The sequence below is a fragment of the Corapipo altera genome, unplaced genomic scaffold (assembly GCF_003945725.1).
Source record: "Corapipo altera isolate COAL_440 unplaced genomic scaffold, ASM394572v1 52b, whole genome shotgun sequence".
Lineage (NCBI taxonomy): Eukaryota > Metazoa > Chordata > Aves > Passeriformes > Pipridae > Corapipo > Corapipo altera.
In genome coordinates this window covers 3,543,236-3,570,423 of record NW_020884922.1, presented here as the reverse complement: position 1 = coordinate 3,570,423, position 27,188 = coordinate 3,543,236, and the positions used below count along the sequence as shown (strand labels likewise).

The window sequence follows — 27,188 nt, the reverse complement described above, 5'->3', positions numbered from 1 at the left end:
GAAATAAACCATCTCCTTCTCCCAATTCTCTGGAGTGTTTACAAGAAGCACGGTAAAAAAAGATTTGACAGGGATGGCAGGTGTTTTCACTAAGATGCCAGTTTTAAAGTTATTTTTCAGAGGGAAAAAAAACCACTTTCAGCTGTAGCCAAAGAAGATATAAAACAACTGATATTAAATGAATATATTGTGCTAAGAATACAATCTCATAAGCTTTATGAACACTTTGCTTCTTTTCTGAATTTCGACATTGAATGAGAAAGTAACTTCAGAGTTTATCTGTTCTCCATATTCTAATTTACTTATGTGACATATAAATCAAATAATAATAGTAGTTACCACTAAGAGAACATAATGAGTTATATATGAAAACAATTTTGTTATGAATCATGAAGGTCACAGAACAAAGTACTAAGAAATGGGAAATGCTTTGTTGGTGTCAAGTTCTCTGATTTGTCTTTACTTTCTATTTCTTTACTTGTAAATTCTGTCTAATACTGTAGAGATGTAAGCAAAAACACTTAGGTAAAGTGTTTAGCAAGCTTAGATTATTGCATAGTATACAATCTGCTTTTTTCTAGTGACTTGACTGCTTAAGAAATGGAAAAAGCAGTTTTTATCATATTTGTAAAACTTTGGATTTTTCTGGTTATTCTTTACGGATCTTACTACATTTTTCCTTCTGAAATAATAAAAAAAAATTTGTATTGCAATTTCAAAGTTTGCAATGAGGGCTTTAACAGATAAAATATCTCTGGTATAATGGACTAATTTCATATATAAAAAAATGTTTTGAAATATTCAACATGGATTTACAGATTCATCAGAGCCACTGTTATATACCTGCCTATTTTCTTCATCTAATACCAGTACAGAAAATTTCACCCTTATATCTCAGAATAGTTTAAAAATACAAACATATTACAACACAGAATAATTGGGGTTGGAAGGGACCTTTAAAACTCATCTAGTCCAACCCCTCCACAGGGATATCTTTAGGATATCTTCTGGACAGGAATATCTTCAACTAGATCAGGTTGCTCAGAGCCCCAGCACACCTCATCTTGAAAGTTTCCAGGGATGGGGCATCTACTACCTCTCTGGGCAACCTGTGCCAGTGTTTTACCACACTTATTGTAAAGTAAGGAAGAACACAATAGTGGGAATTTGTATAGATTTATTTAAGAGTATAGAATCTAACAGTCTTGAGGGAAATAAACTGCAAATTTTGCTTCCTAAATTCTCTCAAAACTTGATCATTCAAATGTTAAAAAGAAAGAAGGAAGTAAGTGAAGTATGCACTTACTTTCTTTGTACGCAGAACTGCTCATTTTTATCTCTATTTTAATCACTGAGCTGGCGATGGGATTATTTTGATCTGATACACCAGAAGCAAAAGGATAAATATTCAGAGTAAAAAATATGCCTCACCCCCACTATGATTCATTTTCTCTTCAAAAATATATGTCATCCGATCCTATTTGTTGACCAAACTGTCCCTGGGCTTCAAGAAAATGGAACAGTATTTAAGAAGTTGTAATTGCAACAAAAGATTCAAAGTTTCAGAATCAGAATTTTTCTTTTATACTGGCCACTCAGTGAGCAGCCATGAGAGAACTTGGAGGATTTGTATTAGCACTGCTTTTAGTCATTTTAGCAGCCGGACTTATGTCAATGACAGGCATTAACTTCAGCATCGCTCTGTTTGCTGCACTGCAACTCTGTAGCCTTACGTTCAAACCTCGGGTGTTAGCCCGGATTTACTGCCCTCCTATCCTACTACGCAGACCTAGATCAGCCCTGTGTCCCATTTCTCTGTGTTGCAAATGCCTCTTCCCAGGTCCACACAGTTCTATTTTTCTTCCTTTTCCTTGCTACCACTTTTAGTTTTTTCTTCTCTCTGCTCTCCCTTCCAAATGTTTTATCCCCCTTTCTTTACTAGGGTGCCATAAAAAGCAAAGACTGATTCTGCTGTATGACTCTGACTCCCCAGGTTGCCAGACACTTTCTGACTATCTCATTATTAATTTTTTTCATATCATTTCATATAATTTCACACCATGCTAGTATCACCATTTGGAAATAACTTGCTAAGTGTTTTACTGCCAAAATACCATGGGAATGAATCCATTGTGAACAAACTGTGAGCAAACCAACATAATTTTTTGTCCATAAAATAAAGGTTCCAAGTTATTAATTTCCTAATGTAATGTCTTTTGTGAACATGAGTCCTTTGTTTGATCCAATCTTATCCTATGTCAGAATGATTTTTTGAAATTTAATTGTCACAAATAGCCTTTTTCCTCCCCTCAAACAAACAAACAAAAGCTCTAGTTTCTCTGTTTGCTGAGAAGTATAAATACTCATAGAAGAAAAAATAAAATGTTCTTAATAGTGGTACTTAGGTCTTACAACACAGCTGTTACATTAAAATCATTTTTCTTAAGGGCAATGCTTAAACCAAGACTAGCAGGAAAAAAAAAAACACCAGAACATGGAAAAGACTAAAGATTAGACACAGAAATACATTCAGATAAAAGGTGGTTAATCCCAAAGACTTGAGTTAGAGGATTATGGGGCTCCCATAGGGCAGATGTTTGTTTATTGATGTCACAACAAACAGAGGAGAAAAATGAATAATTTTTCACTGACTACAGATTTCCACATCCTAGATACACTTAGTAACAAAGGCAGTCTTCAAAACCACTCCACAAACTCTGTTTTGCCTGCAGACTTTGCAAACGTACTAAGGAGTTTTATTTCTCATTTTTCAGTTATATCCCCCAACTCTTTTCCATAGTTTATAACTGTTGCACTGCAACTGCCCTGTGTGGCAAATCTCCACAAGTTGCATTCATCAAGAACATCATTAACACTCAGGGAAATTCTAGCACAGAAAGAAGATCACAACTAACAAGTCTGCCCTTCTAAGTTCACCTTGGTGCACAAGCACTATATTATAATGCTTGTATTCTCTCATCCTTTCCATTCTTAACAAATAATGTGTTGTGTTATTCTCCTCACTGTCTTAGGAGAGCATCCCATCCCAAATGAACTCTTTCTGTAAATGTGAGTAATGTCAAAGAAAAGATAAGAATGTGTAGGTTGTTTACTAATAGGTTGAATCACGAAACTAATTAGGAAAAATAAAAGTCCCTGTGAGTATAAATAAATTCTGGGACAGCAAACTGGGAGATTAATTTAGATTAAACACAGTATATTATTGACACTTTAACTGAACATAGATTTAAAACTTTAAAGTTTGCAATCACATTATCTCACCTTTATCATACATAAGAATTTGTTGTGCCAAAACATTTTTTATTATTTTCTAGTTGAAGTGTCTGGTTAAAAACAAAACATGACTTATATTTTTAATATATAATTTATTCAGACTGTGAGCCTTTTGTTCCATGAGGAATGCACATCATGAAAGCAGAAACATGTCATATGCACAACTGTCAACTGTATTACAATCCCATCATGACATAAATCAAGTTTTCTGCCATAACATAGTTAAGAAAAAAGAACTTAGATGTCGTTCTTTTTACTGCTTAGTCATATGTGTGATGCTATAAAAAGATGTAATCCTTACAACCTTCTTATCAGAGAGTTATTTTAACCCCAGACTTTAAAAGTCCATCTGCTATCCACTATCGGTTTGAATTTCCCTGGCCCAAATATTACTCTTCCACCAGTATACTTCTCTTTTGTGCTGCTGAAGCTACATTTGTGAAGATACTGTTTTCTAAATATTCTTACAAAAAGAAACTGTCCAAAAAATCCTAAGGATAACTCACCAGCCCTCATATCAGAGTACTTGTATAGATGGAATTCAAACACTTCCTTTTTCAAATGGTATCCATGTATTTGAAAAGAAGAAAAAAAATTCAATGATGAGGCATAGCTTTTAAAAAACACTGCAGTCTGGGCACAGACGCAATTAATAATTATGTGCAGATGATTTTCACAGCAGATATATAAATGCTTTACTTAGCCACACCTGTACAGGCATTTGGGAACAGACTTTATCTGGTATGGCAATTTGTTATCATTTGCTTAAGAAAGATTTATGCTACTATTAATTAATCAGATTTTGGGTTTCCTTTTAAAGGAAATAACTAGAGTTTTCTTAAAAGCAACAAATATTTAATTTAAATTATGGCTCCCTGAAAAAACAGGTTTGATTTTCAAGACTTTTTCAAAATAAAAGTTAGAAAAAATATACACTGTTGTTGAAAGTGCACAATCAAGCAGAATATTTTCTTCTTTATTTCTCTAGTATTTGATATACCAAGCAGAAGAAGTCCCAGGTATTTTACAGATCTTCCACATAAATGTGGACTTGTTGTTCAGATATTTAAATATTTCTTTATTACTTAACAATCTTTTTTCACTTGTGCTTGTGCCTGATATTAAAATTTTCTACCAGTTTCAATTTTATGTTGTTTTACTTGAAAAGAATATTTCTTAAGAAATCTGAGTCAAATGACCACTTAAAACTTAGACAAACTGTCAGGGTCATCTTCTATTGGCATCTAACAGAAAAATCTAGTCTGCAAGCATTAATCTTTACAAGAAAGTGTCTGAGCTTTTGCATTTGTTAAAATAGGTTACCTTGAAGGTGCTTAGATTAACTAAGATTCATTTTTTGCAATTAAAACATAGATCCTCACTCTAACTGATATATATGAGAAAGTTCCTTATAAATTCAGGGAAGCCAAAAATATTCTGACCAGATGAACTCAACCAAAAATAATCTCAGTGTATAGATTTTTAAGCAAACTCTTCAAATATACATTTAAAAATACAAATCTATTTAAAAATAAAATGTTGGAAACACACTTGAATCAGACACTTTGATGGTTTTATAATCAGTGATGATGCCTCTCTCAGCATTTGTACTGAAACCTAAGGCAGGAGCAAAACCCACTGACTGCAGAGGAGCCTAGAGGAGCTCTATTGCAGAGCAATTTGGAGATACTGCTGGCCATCAGGGATCTGCAGCTCTCACCTTGTCATCCTGGTGACAAAACCTTTACTTTCAGACTACTTTAATCACCTCTACCCATGGCACAGCTCTTCTTGCTGATTATCTATATGGGTCAGACCAGAACCCTGTGAGGTGGTTGGCTGGGTGAATCTGAAACAGCCTTCAGGGATATGGTCGCAATCATTATTACATTTTCTCCCTTCACCGCATTCAATTTTCTTTTCTGTCATTTTCTTGACTTTTACATAACCAGTTCCAAAACTGCCCAGTTTTTTAATTGACTTCATGCTATCATCACCATCATAATTTGATGAGAAACTCAGACATAGTAAACAATATTGTCCAGACTCATAAAAAAAACAAAAGGAGGGGAAAAGCAAAACAATTAGTATAGTCCCAAACAAATTTCTGGAGATTTAAGCCTACCTATTCTCAAACAATATGTTACATATTCCTATACCTATTGTACCAAACAAAGTAATCTCCAATAGAAAAAGTTTCCCTATTTCTTTTTTCCTTTTTTTTTTAATGAGTATCATGATCCTAAATTGAAGAAATAACATTAGCAAATACAAATTAGCCAAACCCCCCTCATTTTATTGCCTCTCTTTTTCCCCAGAAGTGACAATTAGCACCAGTGAGAGTCTAACAGGTGGAAGGGGGTTCTGTCTGAGGACGTTATAGAATACAAAAGAGTTGTTCATTATTTCATGTTCATATTTCAGTTATTTAATTCTTTCTGGTTTTGACTGTAGGTGTTATAGATGTCAATAGCAATAACTTAAAAAATTATTTTTCGGTGAAAGAAAACCCTTTATCAAAGTCCCATAGACCATAATGAGCTGTTTTGTTGCTGCAACAGTGAAAGTAAAGTGGTAGCTTTACATATATTATTTCCATCTATATTAGGTATCATCTGGTATCATCTATAGAGACAAAGAGAGCAAGGTCAACATGCTGATTTAGATTATGATCTGATAAACTTCATTAGAAAGACATCTACTCGCACTTTAATCCACTCTATTCTGCAGGAGGCCAGTCCCATTAGTAGACGTGCAGAGCCAAAGTGAATTTTCTCGGTTTTGCAGAGAAAACTGATTTTTTTCTGCATTGAGGGCTGATGATGTCCCATAGTATGGGTTAAAGAGGCAGAAGAGATGGAGCTAAAAGTGAGGGTGAGAGTACATTCAGGGCCAGGTTTGTTGTTCCTGCTTCCTTCAGGCCACTGCAGCTTGAGGCAATTGCTCAGCTTACCCTCTCCCTGTCTCCAGCAGCAACCACTGCACCAAACTCTAACCTCTCTTGCAGCAGCAACAGCAAGCTCAGCATGCCAAATAATCAGCTGGGCAGCTTCACCAACCCTAATTATTCTGAGCTGCTGCCTACTTAGATTAGTCCTGAAACCCATCCAAGACATTATCTACACAACCAGCTCCAGTCCAACATGCTTACTTCTTCTACCACTTCTGCCAAAGATACACAAACAAGCTCTCAATTGGAAAGGGCATAATTGTATTTATGCAAACTGTGATCATGCTAGTAACTCCAGCCACCGTATTGAGCTTATTATCAGTCACACACTAACATGTAGAAACGGCCGCTGGCAAATGCTACTCTGGTTCAGAGAACAGAAGGGGCTGGTACTTAGCTTTGAGGATTTTAGCTTTTTTAGTTAGGCTGAGTCCTCATAATTACTTATGAAGATGCATCCAATTTTAATAAGATGAAGTTTTACCATTTGCAGCAACCCTAGAAGCCCAGATTACATACAGGTATGAGTGTTGCTCTTTGTTTTTTTTCCCAGACAGTCTTAGGCAAATGCAGAAACTTGTACTTTATGATTAATATCCCTGACTTTACCAGGATGATTTAGAATGCATAAAATTAAGACTGTATATTTCAAGATGAAGGTTTAAAACACATGCAAGGCTAGTGAATGTTTCAAACGTAAATCCTCACCTTAAATGACAACAGAAATCATCTATTGAAATGAACTATTAAAAGACATCATAGATTCTCACCTCTCCTTCACACAAATTCTGGATGCCTTTCAAGAAATACCCTTTGATCAAATACGAAATGTTCTTCAGTCATACAAGTTATTGAGTTCAATAATAAATTAGCAGCATGTCACCGAATGGACTGTGATAAATAGCAGGCTGCATTAGATGTTGTAATGGTAATTATTCATTCTAAATTCTGTGAAGCTATAAAAACAGTTCAGAAGAAACAGCAGAAATATTCTACAAGCCCTAAAGCAGAGCTTTCATGCTTAATAAAACATTGTCTGTTGACCAAGTTAGGCTCTAGACAGCAATATATTGGTTCTATTGCAATAGCACCTAAAAGCAGCAGTCAAGGATTAGGGCCCTCTTGAGTATTCCTCAGCCTGTAATATAGAAATGAAGCCACAATTTTATGTTTATGTTTTTATCATAAATAGTTCACAAATACATGATCCAATGGGGCTGTCTAGTTCAGCAAAATCTGCTTTATTTTTAAAGAGAATATAATAGCCAAAGCATTTGGTGGATTATGCTACATAATACCGAATTTAAACCTCTAATAGACAGGGCAGATCCCTGGCCTTGAAAAAGACCTACCCTGCACTCCTAAGCCACTGCAGTGAGCTTACATAGCCATCTGATGAACTGGGCAATGTGAGAAAGTTTTGGGGCAGCATAGAAATGAAAATGCCAGCTACTTGGCATATACTTGTGAAACCAAAATATTTCTACACCCCAGCAACCCTTACCTAATAAAGAATAATCGGAGAAGCAAAACATATATCTACATTTCCAGCAGACACCAGGACAATCACAGTCGTGTCACATTAGACTGCAACTTATGGTGTCCACCATAAGTCACACTGAGACCCTATTCACTCTGTCACCCAAGAACAGTAAAGCTTTAGGGAGTTGTTGTATACATTACTTCAATTACATATAAAATAAACAAACATGATGAGGTAAGATCTACAAATGAATACAGATCCAAAGCCTAAAACGTAGGGAAAAACTCAAATCCATCAGTCTTTTACAATTGAGTTGAATTCCCTTTTGTCATTTACTATTAGACAATCCATCTGAAAATTATTTACAATCCCTCTTGACAAATATGATTAGAAAAGATTTGGCAACTGTACTAGCTGCTTTCATACAAAGATAAATCTTTAATTACTTCTACTCTTACAGCAGCAGAGTTTTCAAAAGGAAGTTGGAGAAAAAAACGTCCAGCTAGAAAGATCTAAACAACAGCAAATACTCAGAAAACTGTATAGAGCAGCTAAAAGAATGATGAAATATACTAAAAACTAAAAAGTTATTTAAGTTTGTTTCTCAAAATGCAGTTTCTGAAGTTCTGCTTTGTGAGCTTGTTTATCCCATTGTTATAATCTGACAAGAACCATGTCATAGTGAATAGGAGAGACAGTTTCTACGGCTTGTTATTGCCACTTAATGATGTATTTTAGTGCATATGTATCAGAGGTCTGGACTGTAGGAATTTACTTAAAGAACAATATATCTGAAAGTCAAAATAACTTATGATAATGAATTTAATTGAATTTCAGAAAGTACTATCTGAAATTATTTAACATAATTTTCACCAAACAACATAAGGAGTCCTGGGGTCAGCAGGATGTGGAAGATATAACAAGAATATAAAATATGTAGTCTTTCTTTTGCAATTCTGTACTGCCTTGGTTCAGACTAGTTAACTCTTGTGGCTATGAGTACACAGGACAAAACAAGTTAATAATTCCTTAGGAAATGTCCCTATATATTGCACTTATACACAAGAGCCTCAAGAAGTTCAGAAGAGCCATGGAAATTAGCAACCCAACACTAACAATTCTCTCCTAAGCCCATGTGAACTGTGATTTTTGTTCAGAGGTTTTTAATAAACATTGTGCCAGTTTTCATAGTGACATAAAATGCACATCTGTAGAATGAAGGTGATGCATCATTTCAAATTAGTGTCCTAAGTGTTTTAACGTGGACAAAACAAGACATTTGCCTGTGAACTCACCCTTCAAAATGATTGAATTACATTTTCTGAATTGTTATTAGGGTTTTTTTTAAAAAAAAAAAAAAAAAGTCAGTCTGTAGCACAAATCCAGCAAGGAAGACTGCAGCACAAACAGCCAGTTTTCACTGAGATAGAAACTACAGATGAAGTAGGAAGTCTGAGACAGTACTACGACCTGCAACTGTTATCTATAATTAGCAACTAAATTATATAATTACAATATACTTTCATAGTACTTCTTACAGCACATTTTTACCGTTTTCCAATGAAAAGCCAAGTTCAGTTTCACTCAGCTCTGTACAATGCTCAGCGACCTGTATCTGTGCAGACTCACTGCAGGTCATTGCCTTCACAAGGTGGTGGGATTTCACACTCACACTACACAGATGTAAATGGCTCAAAGAGGTAGAGCACTGTCTCTTCCCAGATATTTAAAAAGAACAAAGCTGTTGACTAAGCATTCTATACTCTCAGTAAATTTCATAGGCACACGGAGATTTAGTACTTCTGAAAAATAAAGCTTTTATCTTCCCCTGCGATGCATGTTGTCTAGTCATCTGATCTACTATGGAGTGAATAGGAGGAAGGTGTTAGTGTTAATGTTAGCAAATCAGAATGGGAATGTTTTACACCCACGTTTTAGTTACTTTGTACAGATAAAAGGAGAAGGGAACAACAGAAAATCAGGTTCAGAGAATGTCGAATGAGAAGCATGTCAAGATGCCTCCTTGTATATCTATTGTTGCTGTAATTTTCTTATATAAAACTATTAGAGGAAACAGCAACAGCACTGAGCATATAATACATTTTTCTGGTACTAAGTTTTCCATAACCATACATTCTGTGAACTTAAATTACAGCAATAACACAAAGTATTGCCATTTCATACATGTTTTTTCTCATCTTACACAGGTGCCATAAAGGATTCTTATTTGCACAAGCTTACTGCTTAGAGAAGTCATCTTCTTCCAGAGGCCAGGGCTGAAAAGCTGCTTATCTCACAGAGTATCTGTGCACCAGTACAGCCTCCGTGGTAACAAGGACACAGGCATAGCAGCTCAGCACAGACTCATCACGTGAATATTTACCCAGGGTCTCAGCAGTTAGCACTCTGCAGCTCCAGTGCTATCAGCACTTTAACTATTGCCCTCAAAACCAGTTCTCATCTGTCAAGATGAGCTGCAGTCATGCTTTGGACTGCAATGCAGCCCTATCTTTAGATAAGATATGTGGTTTCAATTTTAGGAAAATAGGAGTACCAAGAGGCTCTCACGTACTCTATCACCTCTCAAGCAGTCACATGCATCACCCTTTACAATTTGCAATTTTGCCTATGATGTTGCCAGTGTTGCTTGAAAGTCATACTATTATTTACTGCTTTGTGCAAACATGACCCATTAGGCAGATGAGTATCTAACAGCTTTGTCACTGGACGTGGTTGTCTCATTCTTCTTCTCCATGCTGCTCCCAGCAGTGTGACTGTGCTCTTTTATGCCAGTTCTGGTAAAGGTGCAACATGCCATAGAAATTCTACAGCTTACTAAGGTGAAAGGAAAATGTTCATTTGCTGCAGTGGTTCAGTTTCATTCCAGTGTAGTGACCTAAACTGATTCACTAACAGTCAAGTAAATAATGGATTTGGTCCAGATCAACAATCATGAGAGGATCGTGAATGGGGCTTTCATTTCAGATAACAATGAGCTACTGGCTCACCACAGTTCACCTTACTGAGTCACACTTCAAGACAAAACCTTGTGCTCTCAGTGTCTTGAAATGAGACACTAGTACTTGCTGACTTCTCTGCTTTTAATGAGGTCTTTAAATTGGTTCAGCCACTCTATTGGCCTGAGTTTCCATGACGATTTCATACTTTTACAAGGAAATTCCTGGTTTTTAGGTGATTAATCTTTTTTTTTGCAACACTACACACAAAGCAAATAGCAGAAAACTTGCTCCAGTTACCTTTAGTTATACTGAATTACATCTATGAAGATTTCAACTACTGACCAGTTCTGTCTTTTATAAAGGATTACAGTGATTGACTTGAGACAATGGATTACATACGTCTGAAAACCAGCAGGTTTCAGCCTCATACATTCAGCCTTTCTACACTGAAGAGACAAAAGCAACCCGTTAAATTGTACTTGGCAGATTAGTCCAAAGTTCAAACCTAGTTCTGGTGGCCTTCACCAGTGAAAAGCTTTCAAGAACAAATTCAGTTCCTTCAATTCAACAATATGCTAGTTTTAAAAAATGCTTTTTGTTATCATTTTTATTTTTAAAGTGTATTAAAATTGCAAGATGAAAAGAGTACATGAAGATTTTTCAAAGGAAGTCAGCTTTTAGAAACTCTCAGTTTGATCAGATTTTCAGAACTCAGCAGAATAAATTGTAAAGTTATTAGAAATTATGAAATCCAATGAAAAATACTGCATGCAATCACTTCTTAGTTAAATTATCATATCGTATTATCTAGATATCTCACATACTGTGTCACAAGCCAAGCCTTTCCTTGTTGTTATAGACGTATAAAAATATGCAAAAGAGTAAATAGTCATGGAAGTTTGTGACGAAAACTTTTATTTGATTATATTTAGATTATATAACTAATGTCCATATATTTCCATTTTCCAAGTAAACAGATTATATAACTATGAAACTAAAAGTTATTCACAATCTAAATGTTCAGAAAGGCAGAAAGTATAAACACTGGAACTATTTCTTATAGAATGTTTTCCTAGAATACCATTGATCTGAGTACATTTCCATAAGAATTGCTGAGTTTTTTGTTTGGGGTGGGTTTTTTTCAATCTGGTCTAAACTTCAATGCATGACACAGGTATTTTTTATGTACATATTTATTCAGTTCATCTATTTTCACACATCTCAAATGAATATCTTAAACTAGAAACTAATGTTGCATGAATACAGACTACAAAGTTCACTTTTCTATTGAAACAGATGACATATAAACCAGAAGCTCCATTACCACAGACTTCATTCACAATCTACTTCTGCATCCTCATAAATACTACTCAAACTTTCCTTGGCAACAAGTTACTTAATCAACAAGGTGAAATGGTGTAATCAGATATACGTGACATTGACAATTCAGTAAGTTAAATATTAACTGAAATAAACTGTTTTAAAAGTATCTTCAAGTCTGAAAGACTGTTAAGTGCTGCAGTACGATCAATCAAATAATTGCCTAAAACACATGGTTTCAAAAAAGAGAAAAGGGGGGAAAAAACTGTAAGAGAAACTTAAAAATTCAGTACAGGGAAGAAGAACCACTGAGTAACGTAAAGCCTTTGATGCGTTATACATAAATTAGGATTTTAGTATCAAAACAGTGGACCATCAGAGGAGAAATCTATTAACCGTCCTTTGAAATTAATGAAAGACACCAAAAACACATTTATAGGGTTTTAAATATACTTTCAGAAAAATATTACTGTTGAAAAAAGTTAGCTACAATTTTCACAAATAGGGTGCAATCAGGTTCCTAAATCAATAATAAGATTCCTAGGCAGGAGGCCTGGTTTTCAAGGCACTCATCATTCAGCATCTGCTCAGGGCTCTGACTGGGGAGTGGGGACAGATTTCTGCAGGGCTGTAGCTGTGACTGCCCTAAGCTGTCAGGTTCACCCCTCACACTTGTGCTGTTGCCTTCACCAGAGGACCAGCTCCAATGTTATATAGCAGCTCCTGAACAGCTGTAGCTGAAATTACAGCCAGACACAGAAGGACGTCAGAACTGGTGCCACTTTACCTAGACTATTCATGTCAAATATTTCTTTTAGTGACTAGATTGTGAATTGTAATGGATGAGGTTTGGATGCAGTGAGAACTGTGAAAAGATGAAAAAGATATGTTTTGCTCTGACATATGCTTCCAGCTCTCACCTTTGACAATATTCAGCTTAATGTAAAGTAGCTTCTGTGACTAGTTCAAAGTCTTGAATGGTACATTTAGGGGGGGTTGGAACAACAAGGCTAAAGGACAGGAACTCAGTTTTCAGGTGAATGACATATGTACAGCCCATTCTGCTAACTCCCTCTTCACTTTGGTTTCTCTATTTCTTCCATACTGATTATCCTATCCTTAATGAAATAGATATAAAATAACAACAGAACAAGACACATTTTTAAAGAAAATGTAAAAAAACAAAAAAACAAAAAAACAAAAAAACAAAAAAACAAAAAAAAACAAACAAAAAAAAAAACCCAACCACATATATTTGATAGAATACTCCCAACTAAATAATTATTTTTAATTAATTAAATAAAATTATTTTACAATGGTTCATTCAGTTTTTGATAGTTAACTGAAGGAGTAACAAAACTACCTGCCAAATCAATTTAAATATGCACTAACATAATTTAAAATGACAGTCTAATCTGTGACTGATAAATTTGAGTGGCTTTTATTACTAGTAGAATCAAAGTATGAAGAAAATTATAATTTGAAAAGTACATATATTGTAGAGCAGTATTTATGTAAATACCCTGAAAAGTTCAAAGAAAAACTCCATGATGGTTTTTGTTCTGTCATGGCATTGTAAAGAACTGAAATGTTTTACACAGGATCCATCAGGTCTTCATTTTGTCCTGTCTGTGCCAAACCTACATCATTAATAGCACTTATCCCTGATGCAAGACTTGGTTGACAAGTCCAAATTTCTAACTTAGTTAAACTGAAAGAGTAATTTGAAATAAGTGGGACAGTTTGGACAAGATAGGAATTACCTACATAGCAAGCCTTGCATTTCTCAGGATGAAGCCCTTTCCAGCCATGTTTGTACAGGAATTTCTTTCATTGTTATTAAAAGGCTAATGAATATTTATTGATTTTATACAGCAAATATTTCACCTGCCAAGATATGAAAGGATAATGGGAAATTATCTTGAAACGATAATACAAGTTTCTTTTGTTTTCTATTTAAATTTGGAAAAGATTTTAAAAAAAAGTTTGCAGAGAAAGCAATAATACTTTTTATGATATTTAAGATTGGTCACCCAGATAATTCAACTGTTTATATCTTAGACTGAAAAAAAAATCTTTGCCTTCAGAATAGAAAATTTTCACAATTTTCAAGGCAAAATAAGTCTTGTAGTTAGAGTTAGAAATACAAACTGAAGACAGGTTTCAACAATAAAAATTTTCTCCAAGTTAAAAGTATTAAAAATCATGTCTTCTTATTAACAATAAACTTAATCTCATCTGGAATCATAGATAACTACAACAATTGCACTAAAATACTTTCATAATAACTCATTGTTCTTCTGTTGCACTATATCAGGAGATAATTAATCTTGTGCCCAGACAACATTTCTGCTATAGTCATAGTTCCAGCAAAATCCCAGAGTAAAAGGAAACATGATTAAAGAATTACAGTTTTAATGATTTGTGTACATTTGTATACAGAAGGTTCAGACTGTAATTTAGTAAAGGTTTTAACCAATAAAATTGTATATTAGACTTTTTTGGTTGAATCAAAGCACTATGAAATTATTCATGTTCATTTACTTATGATAAAATATTCTGTCTTCTCTGATTATCATATAAAAATATTTCTTCTTTCTTACTTCAGCAAATCCCTGTCTATCCACAGATTCTGATAAGGCATAATCAGTTACACACCATCTTTTCAGCATGCATTATCATATCTTAGAGGACAATCATTACAATTTTATTAAGCAGCTTCAAATGTTAATATTTACCATCTTTTTGCCTAATTAGAACTACCCCACAAAAGTTTCCTGGCTTGATGCAATCTGTACCTGCCCAAAAGCTTCTGCCAGGCGGAGTGATAATAAGGATGTGAATATGCAGCCAAGAACTGGGAAAAAGCAGGGCTTTTTCTATGACAGATATTATTGTCTTGTGTTAAGTTTAAATTACTGCAAATTTAAAATATTATACAGGTGTAGATTCCTCTAAATGCTGGAGAAAATCACACCCCTTTCATTTATATTCTAAGAAATATAGAAGTATCTAGATAGAAGAAGGTTTGGCAAAAATTCAAAAAAACATTCTCTGCAACTTGAAACATTCTAGTTCTGTTCTCATCTATGCACCTGTGAAAAATATTTTTGTAGAAAAGATATCACAACCAACACTAATATCTTAAAGTAAGATACTTCTCATTCAATGTTGTAAGTACTTCAGAAGCAGTGACATCTATTGATTTAACACATAAGGACAAAAATGCAATATTTCTTATCTCTCAGTATTTCTTACATGTGCACTTAAAATGGAGGGAGTTCATAGGAAAAAGCTTAAAAAATATAATATTAGAATTCTGAATTTTTAATCAAACTCTTTATACATTAAAGCTGCATTTGGCCTACATAAGTTGTAGAGATCTCCATGAAAAAAAAATATTTAATTCTAAATAGAAAAGGAAGTCTCCTAAACTTCAATATTAAGTGAAATAATAAGAAGAAATTTTGTCACTCATTCAAATCTGACTTTTAATAAAACGTGTCAAACCTTTCAGTATTTTAAATAATCAATTATTCTTCTTACAACCATTCAAAATTTTGTTATTTGAATTCTAAGGTATTTCTATACTGAAACTGTGTGCAATTTCAAAGCCTTTTTGTTCAAGTACTACATCTCAGTCCTGAATTTTTGCCTTCTAGTATAATTTGTTCCAGAGAAGTTAGACTTTCAGGAACTCTCTAACCTGAATGAAGCAAATTTTAGAAACAATGACCTCATTCTGATCTAATTTAACTCAGTGTAACTTTGAAGCCAAAGTTGTTGAAGATGTATGAAACTGGCACAAGTAAGATTGAAATCAGGTCCTCCATCTCTCTGAATTTAAAAATGAGAACACTGTGACGGAATCCCACTCGCTTGGCCCCTCTGTTCATGTAAGACATGCACTGTTCTTGCAGTAGCACTCAGGAAATGTGCTTCCTGCTCCTCACACCATGAGCTACCATACTTTTTTTAACTCGTGACAAATATATTGTTTCCAAATAGACTTTATTTTCTGTCAAAACCCAAACTGTATCTCTACCAGATTGGTTTCTGTACTGCAATAAACAAGTGGGTCCTGCAAGCTGTTCCAAACATGAGGATATTTTAATTTCTATAGTGAAAAAGTGCAAATGTTTGTAAATGACCATAACACAGCCAGTGGAAGGTTATATATCTATGTTTTCAATGCACTTAGTGACAAAGAACAGTGTATTAACACCTCGTTCTGCATACACACATTTCTGCTCACAAAGCCTGCGCTCTGCAGCTTTCAGTCAACAACACAAGGATGTTGAAGATTTTAAGATCACTGGAGCCTATCTATCCATATGTTGTGTTGGGAGTGTTGGTCAACAGCTGCCTGAATATGAGCTGGCAGCATGCCCAGGTGACTAAAAATGCCAGTCACATCCTGGCTGGTATCAGAAATAGTGTGGCCAGCAAGACCAGAGCAGTGATTGTCCCCCCCTGAACTCGGCACTGGTGAGGCCACACTTCGACTACTGTGTTCAGTTTTAGGCCCATCACTACCAGAAAGATATTAAGGTGCTGGACTGTGTCCAGAGAAGGGCACCAAAAACTGGTGAAGGGTCTGGAGCACAAATCTGATGAGGAGTGGCTGAGGGAGCTGAGGGTGTTTAGAATGGAGAAAAGGAGGCTCAGGGGTGGCCTTATTGCTCTCTACAGCTCTCTGAGAGGATGCTGTTACTAGGTGAAGGTCAATCTATTCTCCCAAGTAACAAGCAATAGGATGAGAGGAAATGGTCTCATGTTGTGACAGGGGCAGTTTAGATTGGATATTAGGAAAATCTCCAAAATTTGGATATTTGGAAAATATCCAAAAATTCTTGACTGAAAGGGTTGTCAAACACTGGAACAGGCTGCCCAGGGAACTAGTTGAGTCACTGTTCCCGAAAATATTTAAAAGACATGTGGATGTGACACTTAGGGGATATGGTTTAGTGGTGAATGTGTCACTGCTAAGTTAATGGTTGGATGTTATCTCAAAGATCTTTGCCAATCTACATGTTTCTAAGTTTCTATACATGAGTTTCCCTGATAATAAAAATGGGCATCCATATAGCTACCATGTTTTAATAAAAGAAGAGTGAAAGAAAACACTGAACTTAAGAACTGCATCTCTGGCAAAACATAAACACATTTGCCTTTCCCACCACAGATTCCACCCACATCAGATGTCAGCCACCATTTGTGCAAAGAGATATCTCTCACAGGGTGCTCTGAAAGGTGGCTGGGAGCATGGTACGCGTGTATGCCTGAACTGTTTACCACCATTTGAAAATCTACTATGTCCTACTTTATATTTAGAACAAATTAGAGCAGTATTTGGAGCTACCATGCACCTGAATTTCCTTGAATGAATTCTCTTTTCTCATGTAGAGATTGTCTCTTGCTAGAATCCTAGAGTTTGAGAGATTTATAGAGAACTCTAGGACATCTAAGAGCCTCAAATATTTGGGAAAGGTGCAGAAGGAACCCAGCTCCAGTGCAGGTCACCTCTTTGGTGCCTGTGCTGAGTGGGGCTATGACAAGCCCAGGAACCACTAGCTTTCCTGAGAGGTTGTGGTAAGTCTCTTCAGATTGGTCCTTTGGTGGACTGCAGGTGTGACAGTATTGCCACAAGGAATACATGGGCAGTGGTACTGTTTGATTTTCTAAATCTACCTATAAAGCCTGTGGACACAGAGAACAAGCCTGTAGCACTCTGCTTAACATCTGCTTCATGCTGGCTGACAAATTATAGCAGCCCTTTCAAACCTCCCCGGGGGCCTATTCCTTACAATTGCACTGGCAAACATCTAACTGAAAATACAAACAAAAAATACTCTAACGTTTCCTTGCAATAGAAGACACTTATATTGGACAAGCACTGTAGAAAGCTTGGCCTAACTCGCACAGCACAAAACCCGGCTTTATTTGGAGTTCTGTAGGTGACATAGTTCAATGTTCACTTTACTGCAATTAACACCACAACTGTTCTTGCTGTATAAACCATGTTTCTCAGAGCCTTGGAACTGAACTATGCAAACTGAGATGGTTTTGAGAAAGAATAAGTAACTTGAACAGCCTAGAATATTTATAAATATATCATTATGATCTCTGGGTTTATTGATGGAGGATCGATTTTACTGCTATTTAAAATTTACAATTTCTTAAAAGTACTGGCGTTTCAAGAATTGCTTTTCTCTAACATTTTAAGCAATTTTGATCTTTCAGTGGTAGGGGACATAGCAATATACCTAATATTTTGGTCTGAAACATATGTTTTTGGTCCAATACCTTCTGTTTGTTTTTTTTTTCTTTCCAAAGTGTATTTCTTAAGACAGGCTGGGAATCCTGCAGTGGAGATGCAGCCTTGAACTGTCTGATACACTGATCACCAGAACTGGCAACAAGTGTTACAAATGAAGACACTGTATTTGCAGCTTCAGAAGCCTGGTATTCACAGCAAGAGTAAAGAAGGGTCCCTTAGATAATGCGGAAAAAATGTTGGAAGCTTCAGAATAATCTGAATAGCATAATAAGCAAGAAATGTTCATCCTATGCACAGAAAAAGCAGAGGCCAGCTGGTAAATTGGTATTCAGTTGTGTCACTAGAGACAGTTTCAACCTGTATGAAAAGCTGCACAAAATTCAGCCTGCAAAATATGTCTAATTCTAACACAACCTAAGTTTCAGGTAAACACATTTGTAATCTCAGCTATGTCCATTTAACACAGTTGCCATACATATTTCCTAAGCTTTAAAAGAATGAACTGCTCTGTCACAACATTTTCTCCTCACCACAGTCTTACACTTCTCATCTCACCAAACACCCTCTAGCACTTCAGGTCAATGCTGCCAGGTCCACATTCCAGTCCCTCTTTGCAAAAAAATCCCAAGTCAAGTTTAGCCCTCCTACCCTTCTCTCTGAATGCCCTTTTCCCAGCCACTCACCATCTCTCCCAAAATGCTGATTCTGCTTCTCAGAATACTCTAACCTACCCTTCAGGAAATTCCAGTTCTCACCTCACCAGTTATCTCTATCAGTCTGATTTCCTTCACTTTATCTGCTCTTCCCAAACTACAGGTCACAGGTTTTGCCTACTAGATCTACCAGCTTTGCTCTTCCCTCTTCTCCTACAGCCTCACTTTCCATATCAATCCACCAGTTTCCAGACAACCAATGACTTTTATTTTGCCATTCCTAAACTTCCTTCTATTATCTGCTTCTTCTGAAGCCTCCTGATTCCCATTTCAATATACCAGTTCTCAGTCTGGCATATGACCCAAATTTCCTGGTCCAAATATATTTGCGTTACAAACGTACCCAGTATCTTAAGAATCTAGCTCTTCTTTTCTGCAGTTGAACCTACTGGTGTTTCACATGACTGTCTATGGGGTACCCAAGTCCTGTCAGAGTATTTATCAGTTTTCTCTGCTCACAGTTTCCCTTGTCCCCCACAGAGGAGGCAGGAGCATTCCAAGGCAATGGTTTCTCTGGTCATCACCAGAAACATGCAGAAAAATAATTTTGCCTTGCCCCTTCCCTGAAAACAATTAGATTACATTTTTAAAAATCAAGGAAACATTACCTTGAGGCAGACAGCTATTGAAATGAGATCAGACCCAAATACTGAAAGTCACAGGCATTCAACAATAATTGATGCTCTTCCCAGAGCTCTTAATCCAGCAGTTGGTACCTGTCTCCATTGAACTCATAGAACGAAATATCTGTCTTCATTTTGTGTGCATATATATGTTCCAACCTATGTATGTATTGACCCTTTTCCTTTTGAAGATAAGGTTAAAAGGAAAGCTTTCAGTCCTTTTAAGAGCATATGACTATATTTTTGTCCTATATTTTTGGAAAATACACAATTTTCAGACTAGTTTCTTAAGACCAGCATTAGGGCCTTCTAAAATCTCAGATGCAAATCAGTGAACACCTGTTCCTGCAGCTCAGGCCCAGACTGCTCTACACAGCAGAGCAGTTGTTAATACTTATTTGCGCAGTCTATGAAAAAATATGGGTATTCCACAGAGCAAGAGATGGAGAAAACATTATTCTGCTCTTTTTGGAGAGCTCATTATTACTGCATCCAAATTCTCAAGTTAACATTGCCACCCTTCATCACTCCAAAGCCAAATGTTTTATATTTAGCCTTTTATCTTTGGCCAAACAGACTTCGTATGTGACTCAAAAGGACATCTCAGAAATCCTCACATCTGGGGCACTTTTAAAGGCCAGAAAGCAACTAATCTGGGGGGAGGAGAAGCTAATTTTTATATCATGTATTTAAAATAATTAATCGTATTTTATTAATTAAGGAAACAATGTACTGCCATACAAGGAAGACTGATGCTGGTTTATGTGCTGGATTCCTTTGGGTGGTATTCACAAATAAATCACTTGCTTATAGGGACTCTGAATGTAGGCTGGTTTACACAGTAAGAGTGATTCATGAAAACAAAAAGAATGAGGTAGGACTTTCTGTGTCTACCTATAGCAGCTGGGAAGTCTGGATCCAGCTAGTGAGATTCATTCACTGCCTCAGAAATCAGCACAGACATGGCATTGTCATTAACTATTGTTATACATAAAAGTGTTTTCTTTGACACTTAAAACACAAAATTATTTAAGTGAAAGCTGTAAGTTTTTTTAAGATCATTATTATGACAGAGAATCTAGCATCATATAGCATGTTTTAAACTACTGTCTGAAGGGAGCAGAAGGCCCAGTATGCAGACTTGGACCCATTTCTTGGCAAAGTCTGGTGCAGCTCCGGGACCACAGTCAAAGATGTAAAGGGAAAACTTCCTATCCCAGAATGGCACTCAGTTTTTATGGATTTTTCAGGTGGGAAGAGAAGAAGTGGCAGCAAGAAGTCCAAGGGCAATTAAGAAGAGACTTCAGGGCCTTTGGATGACTCTTTAAGGGATCAGGAGCACAAATGATCTTCTCCTCTATCCTAATTCTAGGGAATGATGAGGAAAGAAAGGAAGATTCCTTTCAGATCAGTACCTGACTCTGAGCCTGGCGCCACCAGCAGAATTTTCAGGTTTTTTGATCATGTTTACGGTTCACATGACACCAGCCCTGCTGACAACAAATGGGGGAAGTGCCTGTCCCAAAAGGGGAAAAGGATCTTTAGGCAGGTCTTAGCAGGGCTTATTAAGAGAACTTTGAACTAGGTCTGAAGGGGAAAAGGCATAAAACTAGGCTTGCTACAGGTAAGCCTGGGGGCAACACGCCAGTGTCTGAGGGACATTGTGCTAGTGAGGTCCTTCAGTCTGCTGTAGGGGATGGAGATCCACACAGCAGCAAAGACACAAGGGTTATTGATGTGTTAGAAACCATGGAAGTGCTAAATTAACAGTTGAACTCAGTAATCTTACAGATCTTTTCCAATCTAAACAATTCCATGCCTTTATAATCTTAAATGTGTATGTTTTGTATATTATGTGTACAAAAAAAATATAATTTGTATATTATTCTTATATGATGTTTCCTATGCTGGATTGCCATAAATAAACACTTTTTTACTACTTCTCATATATTCCCAATGAATATATTCCCATATATTCATCCCATATATTCCCATATATTCATCCCATATATTCCCATATATTCATTGGTCCTATTTTCCTCAAGATTACTTCCAAGAACAAAATCATGAACACCATAAAGTTGGTAGAAGATTTTTCTACTCATCAGGAAGCCTAAGGAGGTCAAGGTTTCAGCACAGTTGTTTGTGCATGTAACTGTCTATTACTTTGACCTGGGTGAAATTTCCTTCCATTCTACACTAGCCTGCTCCTTACTTACCAGAACACGGTTGCTGATATTGACATGTGAAAACTCAGACTTATTTTACTAACTCTAATTAATTACTTGCTTCAGAATCAGTTTGATAGCCATATTAATAATATATAGTAACAAATCTTCTATTCCCAATCCACAACAGCAGAAGACCACTCGGGAGGAGTAGTAACGGTTCACTACCATAAGACTTGTAACTCAAAAAAAGGTTAAAACTAATGTACTTTAGACCAACAACATACACGAAAGTAAGCAAACTAATAATATTAATTTGATTGAGTTTAAACCGACTGTCCCCAATACTTTCATATTTAAATCATAGATTACCTTTGTATAGGTTGGGATTCATTTCAATCAATCTTAGCTTTTCTTTCTGACAGTGGAGTAGCTCCAACATTAATCCTAAAAAGTACTAAGCCAAAAAGCACCATAGTACCAGAAGAAAAACAAACCTCCATTGGTATAAACCACATCAGTCACTTCAAATTTGTTTCAAAACTTGAATGGTTTAACTTTATACACACAGGTCTTATTGCAGATCAGATACTCTTCAACCTGCAGCAGCAAGCATGAAACCGGCATAAGGTCTGTGTCATGTGCTCTAGTTAATTCAATAAAAATGCAGTCATGGGCCCACGCTTGATCCAGATCAAATATGCACTCACTGTGATCCAGGAGCACACAAATCTGGTATTAATGGACATGAAACCATGGCCTTATATGACAGACCAGCTCTAGCTACTTTGAAGATTTCATTGACAGGTTTTTCAATAGATGTGCTTTTTCCTTTAAAATAACCTAATACTTCTAGTAGCTGTGATGTTCTTTTCCTTGTAAATCATTGACTTTAGATCTAAGTAAATGAAACATAAAATCAGAAAAAAGCCCAACTCTCATCACAACAAGATTTGAGTCACCTGTGAAGGGCTGTAGATAAGTGGTGGCAATGAATTTAAATAGGTAAAATAAATATACAATGTAACAAAATCTAAATCACATCTAGATATTGAAAAAATCAAAAATTAGAAATCTTACCTTTTTCACTAACACTTTCACTTTCAATCTCTACATCATCACAGCTTGTATATTCTGGAGTGGATGCCAATTCTTCTTCTGAGCTACTTAATGAAACCTGGCGCATTTTACCTCCCTTTTTTGTTTTATGGGGCTTTGGTGGGGGAGGTCTGATAGATTCAGACTGGTCTGAGCTAAGTGAATCATTCCGTAACATGGTCTCCATTTTTTCACGTTTTGTTTTCCGTACAGCAGAATTGGGATCCAAATGGTGCTGTTTCCTTAATGAATCAGAGCGCCTCATGTCTGGTCTTTCCAGAGGAATTGGACTCCTCCTAGGTGTAGGAGGGCTATGATTTGTGGTCCTCTGACGATTGGGACTTGGCCCCTGAGCCTCTCGAGTTCTTTCCATAGAGTATGAACGTTGATTTTCCATGGCAGCCCTGCGCTCAGACACCGATCTTTGCCTTGATGGCCGTTCCATCCTGAGCATAGACATCCGAGAATCTTCCAACTCCGTATTTGCCAATGAGACATCACTATGCCTCCGTTCGTGACGTGCTCGGGACACTTCAGCATGGATACGCATTTGTTCCTCATATGGTTGTGGCTTGACTGGGTAACGAGCCAAATTAGGGTCACTTCGGTATCGTGCCTGGTATTCCTCTTCTCTCCTCTGCCTTTCATATTCTTCCCTGTTTTGTGCATCTTCTTCTTCTACCGGATACTCCTTGGAACGTCTGCGGCTCCTTCGGTTGGAATCCCTATAATCACCCAGTTCAGGTTCTTCATATAACTGAGGCCCACGCTGTGACCGTCTATCTGAATAATCTGATGGTGACCTGGGCATCGCACTGTCTGATGTAGCATACTGTGAATATTCGTCTCGCTCGTCCCTTTGGTCGTATCTTCTGTTCTGTTCTCTTGATATTGATGGGCTTCTTTTCCTAAATAATCATGATGAGAAAGTAGAAAGAGAATTCTGTCAATATTTTATGCAGCACAAATATACAGTTAATGCTAATTAAATGACAGAATGATTTCATTGCATTTCTTTGTGCTCTCACACTTTCTGTACTAAATTAAAGGAAGCATGTCATGTTACAAATCTGCTTCTGGGTGCACAGCTTAACTAAAAAACAGCTTTGAAGGAAAAATGCTAATACAACATTATAAAATATAGAATACAAATACTTATGTTACTTTGTAGTCATAACAGCTTTACAAGTACCAACATTTTATTAATCCTTTATAATCATTTTACAGCGATATAACTTGACCATATCCTTCTATTTCATAGGGCTTTATAATCACCATAGAAATTAAGGCTAGAAGGGTCATTCAGTTAGTTTGCTCTTTTAGCAGCCATTATTGAAACCACCACACATTTCCATTCCCACAAAACTATAATGTGTGCCAAGGGCAGAAAACAAACAAAGATCCAATGGCCACACGTGCCTAAATCAGATGAACTCAGAAGTCCTGAACTCAGAAAACAAAACATTTTTTTGTGCTGTATAGAAGAGAAAGCACTTCAAAGTGCTTTCTGAGTTGGCAAAAGAATCCTTCCCATCTCTACAGGGATGGTAACAGTATTAGTCCAAGGATTTGAGCAAGACACATCAAAATACTAGAATGGAGTTCCTGTACCACATAAAGCAGAGACTCTTTGTCATAGGCACCAGCTGGCCACAGACAACACCTGAGGCTTCTGAGGAAGGTGGAAAAAGAATTATCAAGATATTCTTTCCTAACACTGACAAATGATAGATTGAAGCATTTGATTCTTTTGTATGTATTATTTTAGTAAAGGAATACTATTTTAGTTTTTGAAAAATGTCATGAATGTTATGTGTTCTGGTTTTTTGATACAACATTGTTTGCCATGTGATTAGAAAGAATCAGTTAAATAAGGAGTAGTTCTTCACAGGGAAAAAACAATCCTTACAGGGTAATGAGCATTTAAAATGGTACTTCCAGACATGTTCTGATTCATGCTTGGCTTTTCACCCTTGATGGGTCTGAAGAAGTTACCTGCAGGAAACTGAAGCAAAGACCCCAGATGTGGATAAAAGACACTGAGAGCTGGGACTTCTCTGGAATAATACAGATTTATTTAGTTCTGGTTTTATAACTAAGATCTCATTTAAAATGTTTTCTACCCTCACAAAATGGCCAGTGATCCTGATGGGCAGCCTTGCAGGCAGCAACAAGGAGATCCTGCCCAATGTTTACAAGGATGGGAAAAAAGTGAGCAAATACAGAGTCTTCTTGTTGCCACAATGGTCCTAGAAGAAAAAAGGAAACCCTTCAATTTAGTGAAGGGGAGAAAGAGAAACAGCTTCTCCCTTAGTGTCCAAGAAAGTATAAAGGGCTCTGTGTTTAGCTGATAGGACAAAAAAAGTGTTCACAGCCAGAAAGGAAATGCAGTCTTTTCTCAGTAAGGGAAAACCACAACTGTCTGAGCAGAGTGTGCGTGGTGGTGGTGATTGGCAAACTGGAATTCTGCACTGTCTTAGGTACCACAGAGAATCATTAAACTGTGCTTGAAAGGCCAGATTTGCCTTGTAAATATTAAAGTAATTTAGCTTTACAATGGCATCTACATATTAGAAAACCGACTCAATCTTACAAAAATGAAACTCTTCCTGCAAAACATGATAAGTAGCACAAGCATCTTGCAGATGCCTATTTGCATATATGGTGAAGCTAAGATGTCCTATCTGTCTTATTACAGTATCATGTTAGTACCAGCACACATCATAACCTCTGTAAGTTTAACAAAGTCTCTACAGATTCTGCTACTGGAGACTCACATTGAATCACTCTAATGTGACACGAACAGACTTTCATAAGTCTAAAACCATAATGGCCAATAGGAATGGACAATTAGGACAATAGAACTACCAAAATGCAAACAGTTTGCAAAGACATTGGAGTTTTCATTGAGACGACAGAGATTAGGTTCAGAAATGCTCTAAGGAAGATAAATATTTTTCACTTAAATACTTCAGTTGATGAAAAATATGACATATCCCAAAATAAATTGTTCCAATAATAAATTATCTAATCCCTGATAATTTCTGCCATGCCTATAATAAAAATTTGCATAACTTCCCCTCCCCAGTTGTGTACCCCATATAGGCAAAATCTTTTCATCTCCAGTCAAGCTCAGTTGAAATAAATGTCACTCAGCAGATACAAGATTCATTCATGTGGATCTCATTGAAAGATTGAGACCAATACACATGCACATGAAATGTTGACATACTATGCAGTTAATACACTACCGTATACTCAGTCTATATTACCTATAGATCAAGTTGCATCCACAACCACAGGTTTTTGCATAGATTTAATCCTCCAAATCATTAAAACACTCTAATAAGTATTGTTTATAATATCAACTCCATGATGTACTGTGTAACACACAAAACTGTACAGAATCTAGTTTGACAAATCTCACACGTGCCTTGGAGTAGTCTGAGCGTACACATGCTTCAGTATTAAATATCTACATATTTGTGTTGACTGTAATAAAAACAACAGGAGATTTGTTTTAGCTACATATAGATTATAAAAATACACACACACTCCCCACATACATTTGTATATATATATATGACTACATGTCACAGTGTCCTCATATGGATGCATAGAAAAATAGACAAATGACTTCTGGAAACATTGCTGCTATAATTTCATGGAGGGAAGGCTGAGAGGATTAAAGAGGTAGATTTCTGTATGAGTAAAAACAGTACTGCTGAAGAAAATGTATCTCTATCAGGAAAACATCTGATGAACTGGCACAGGATTTACAAAAAATCCACCTTTTTTTCTAGCATGAACTAGGTTAATGACAGTAGGATGTGCCAATTTAGCATTATATTTTCACACCACTCTCACAAACATTTTCCAATCTTGTGTGCTTACATTTACCATAAACAATCATTTTCCATCCTCCATTTTATTGCTAAGACATGAATACAGGAACACCATCCATGACTAACAGTAATGCAAAGAGCATCTGGATCCTCAATCTATTCCAACCTTTCATAAAGGGAAAAGCTTTGTACAGGTACCCTACACGTGGCAACTGCTAGGCCACATGCAAGAAAAAGGACCTACCTGAAAATGGAGTGCTTTTCTTCAGAGAAAGCAGCCTGACAGATAAAAGCAACTCATTTAATTCCTGGCCTACGTTGACTGGCACTATCAAACTCCCTTTCTAATTAATTTCATTCCTGTTGAAGCATCCAACTTGACTACTGGGATCAAATGCTAGAAGTTAATCCTACCCATCAGAAATATATTAACTGTATCTGTACACCTGATCAG

General features: G+C 36.3%; 1 protein-coding gene across 50 annotated transcripts in view; it reads right to left on the bottom strand.

Annotated features, from left to right (window-relative positions):
- Positions 1 to 27,188, bottom strand: part of RIMS2 (regulating synaptic membrane exocytosis 2) — a 448,206-nt gene that overhangs the window by 232,989 nt on the left and 188,029 nt on the right. For all 50 annotated transcript variants that reach the window (XM_027657142.1, XM_027657165.1, XM_027657167.1 and 47 more), the window contains one exon: positions 22,872 to 23,797. In XM_027657142.1, the coding sequence (XP_027512943.1) occupies positions 22,872 to 23,797 (926 nt within the window). The remainder of the gene's footprint in view (positions 1 to 22,871; positions 23,798 to 27,188) is intronic.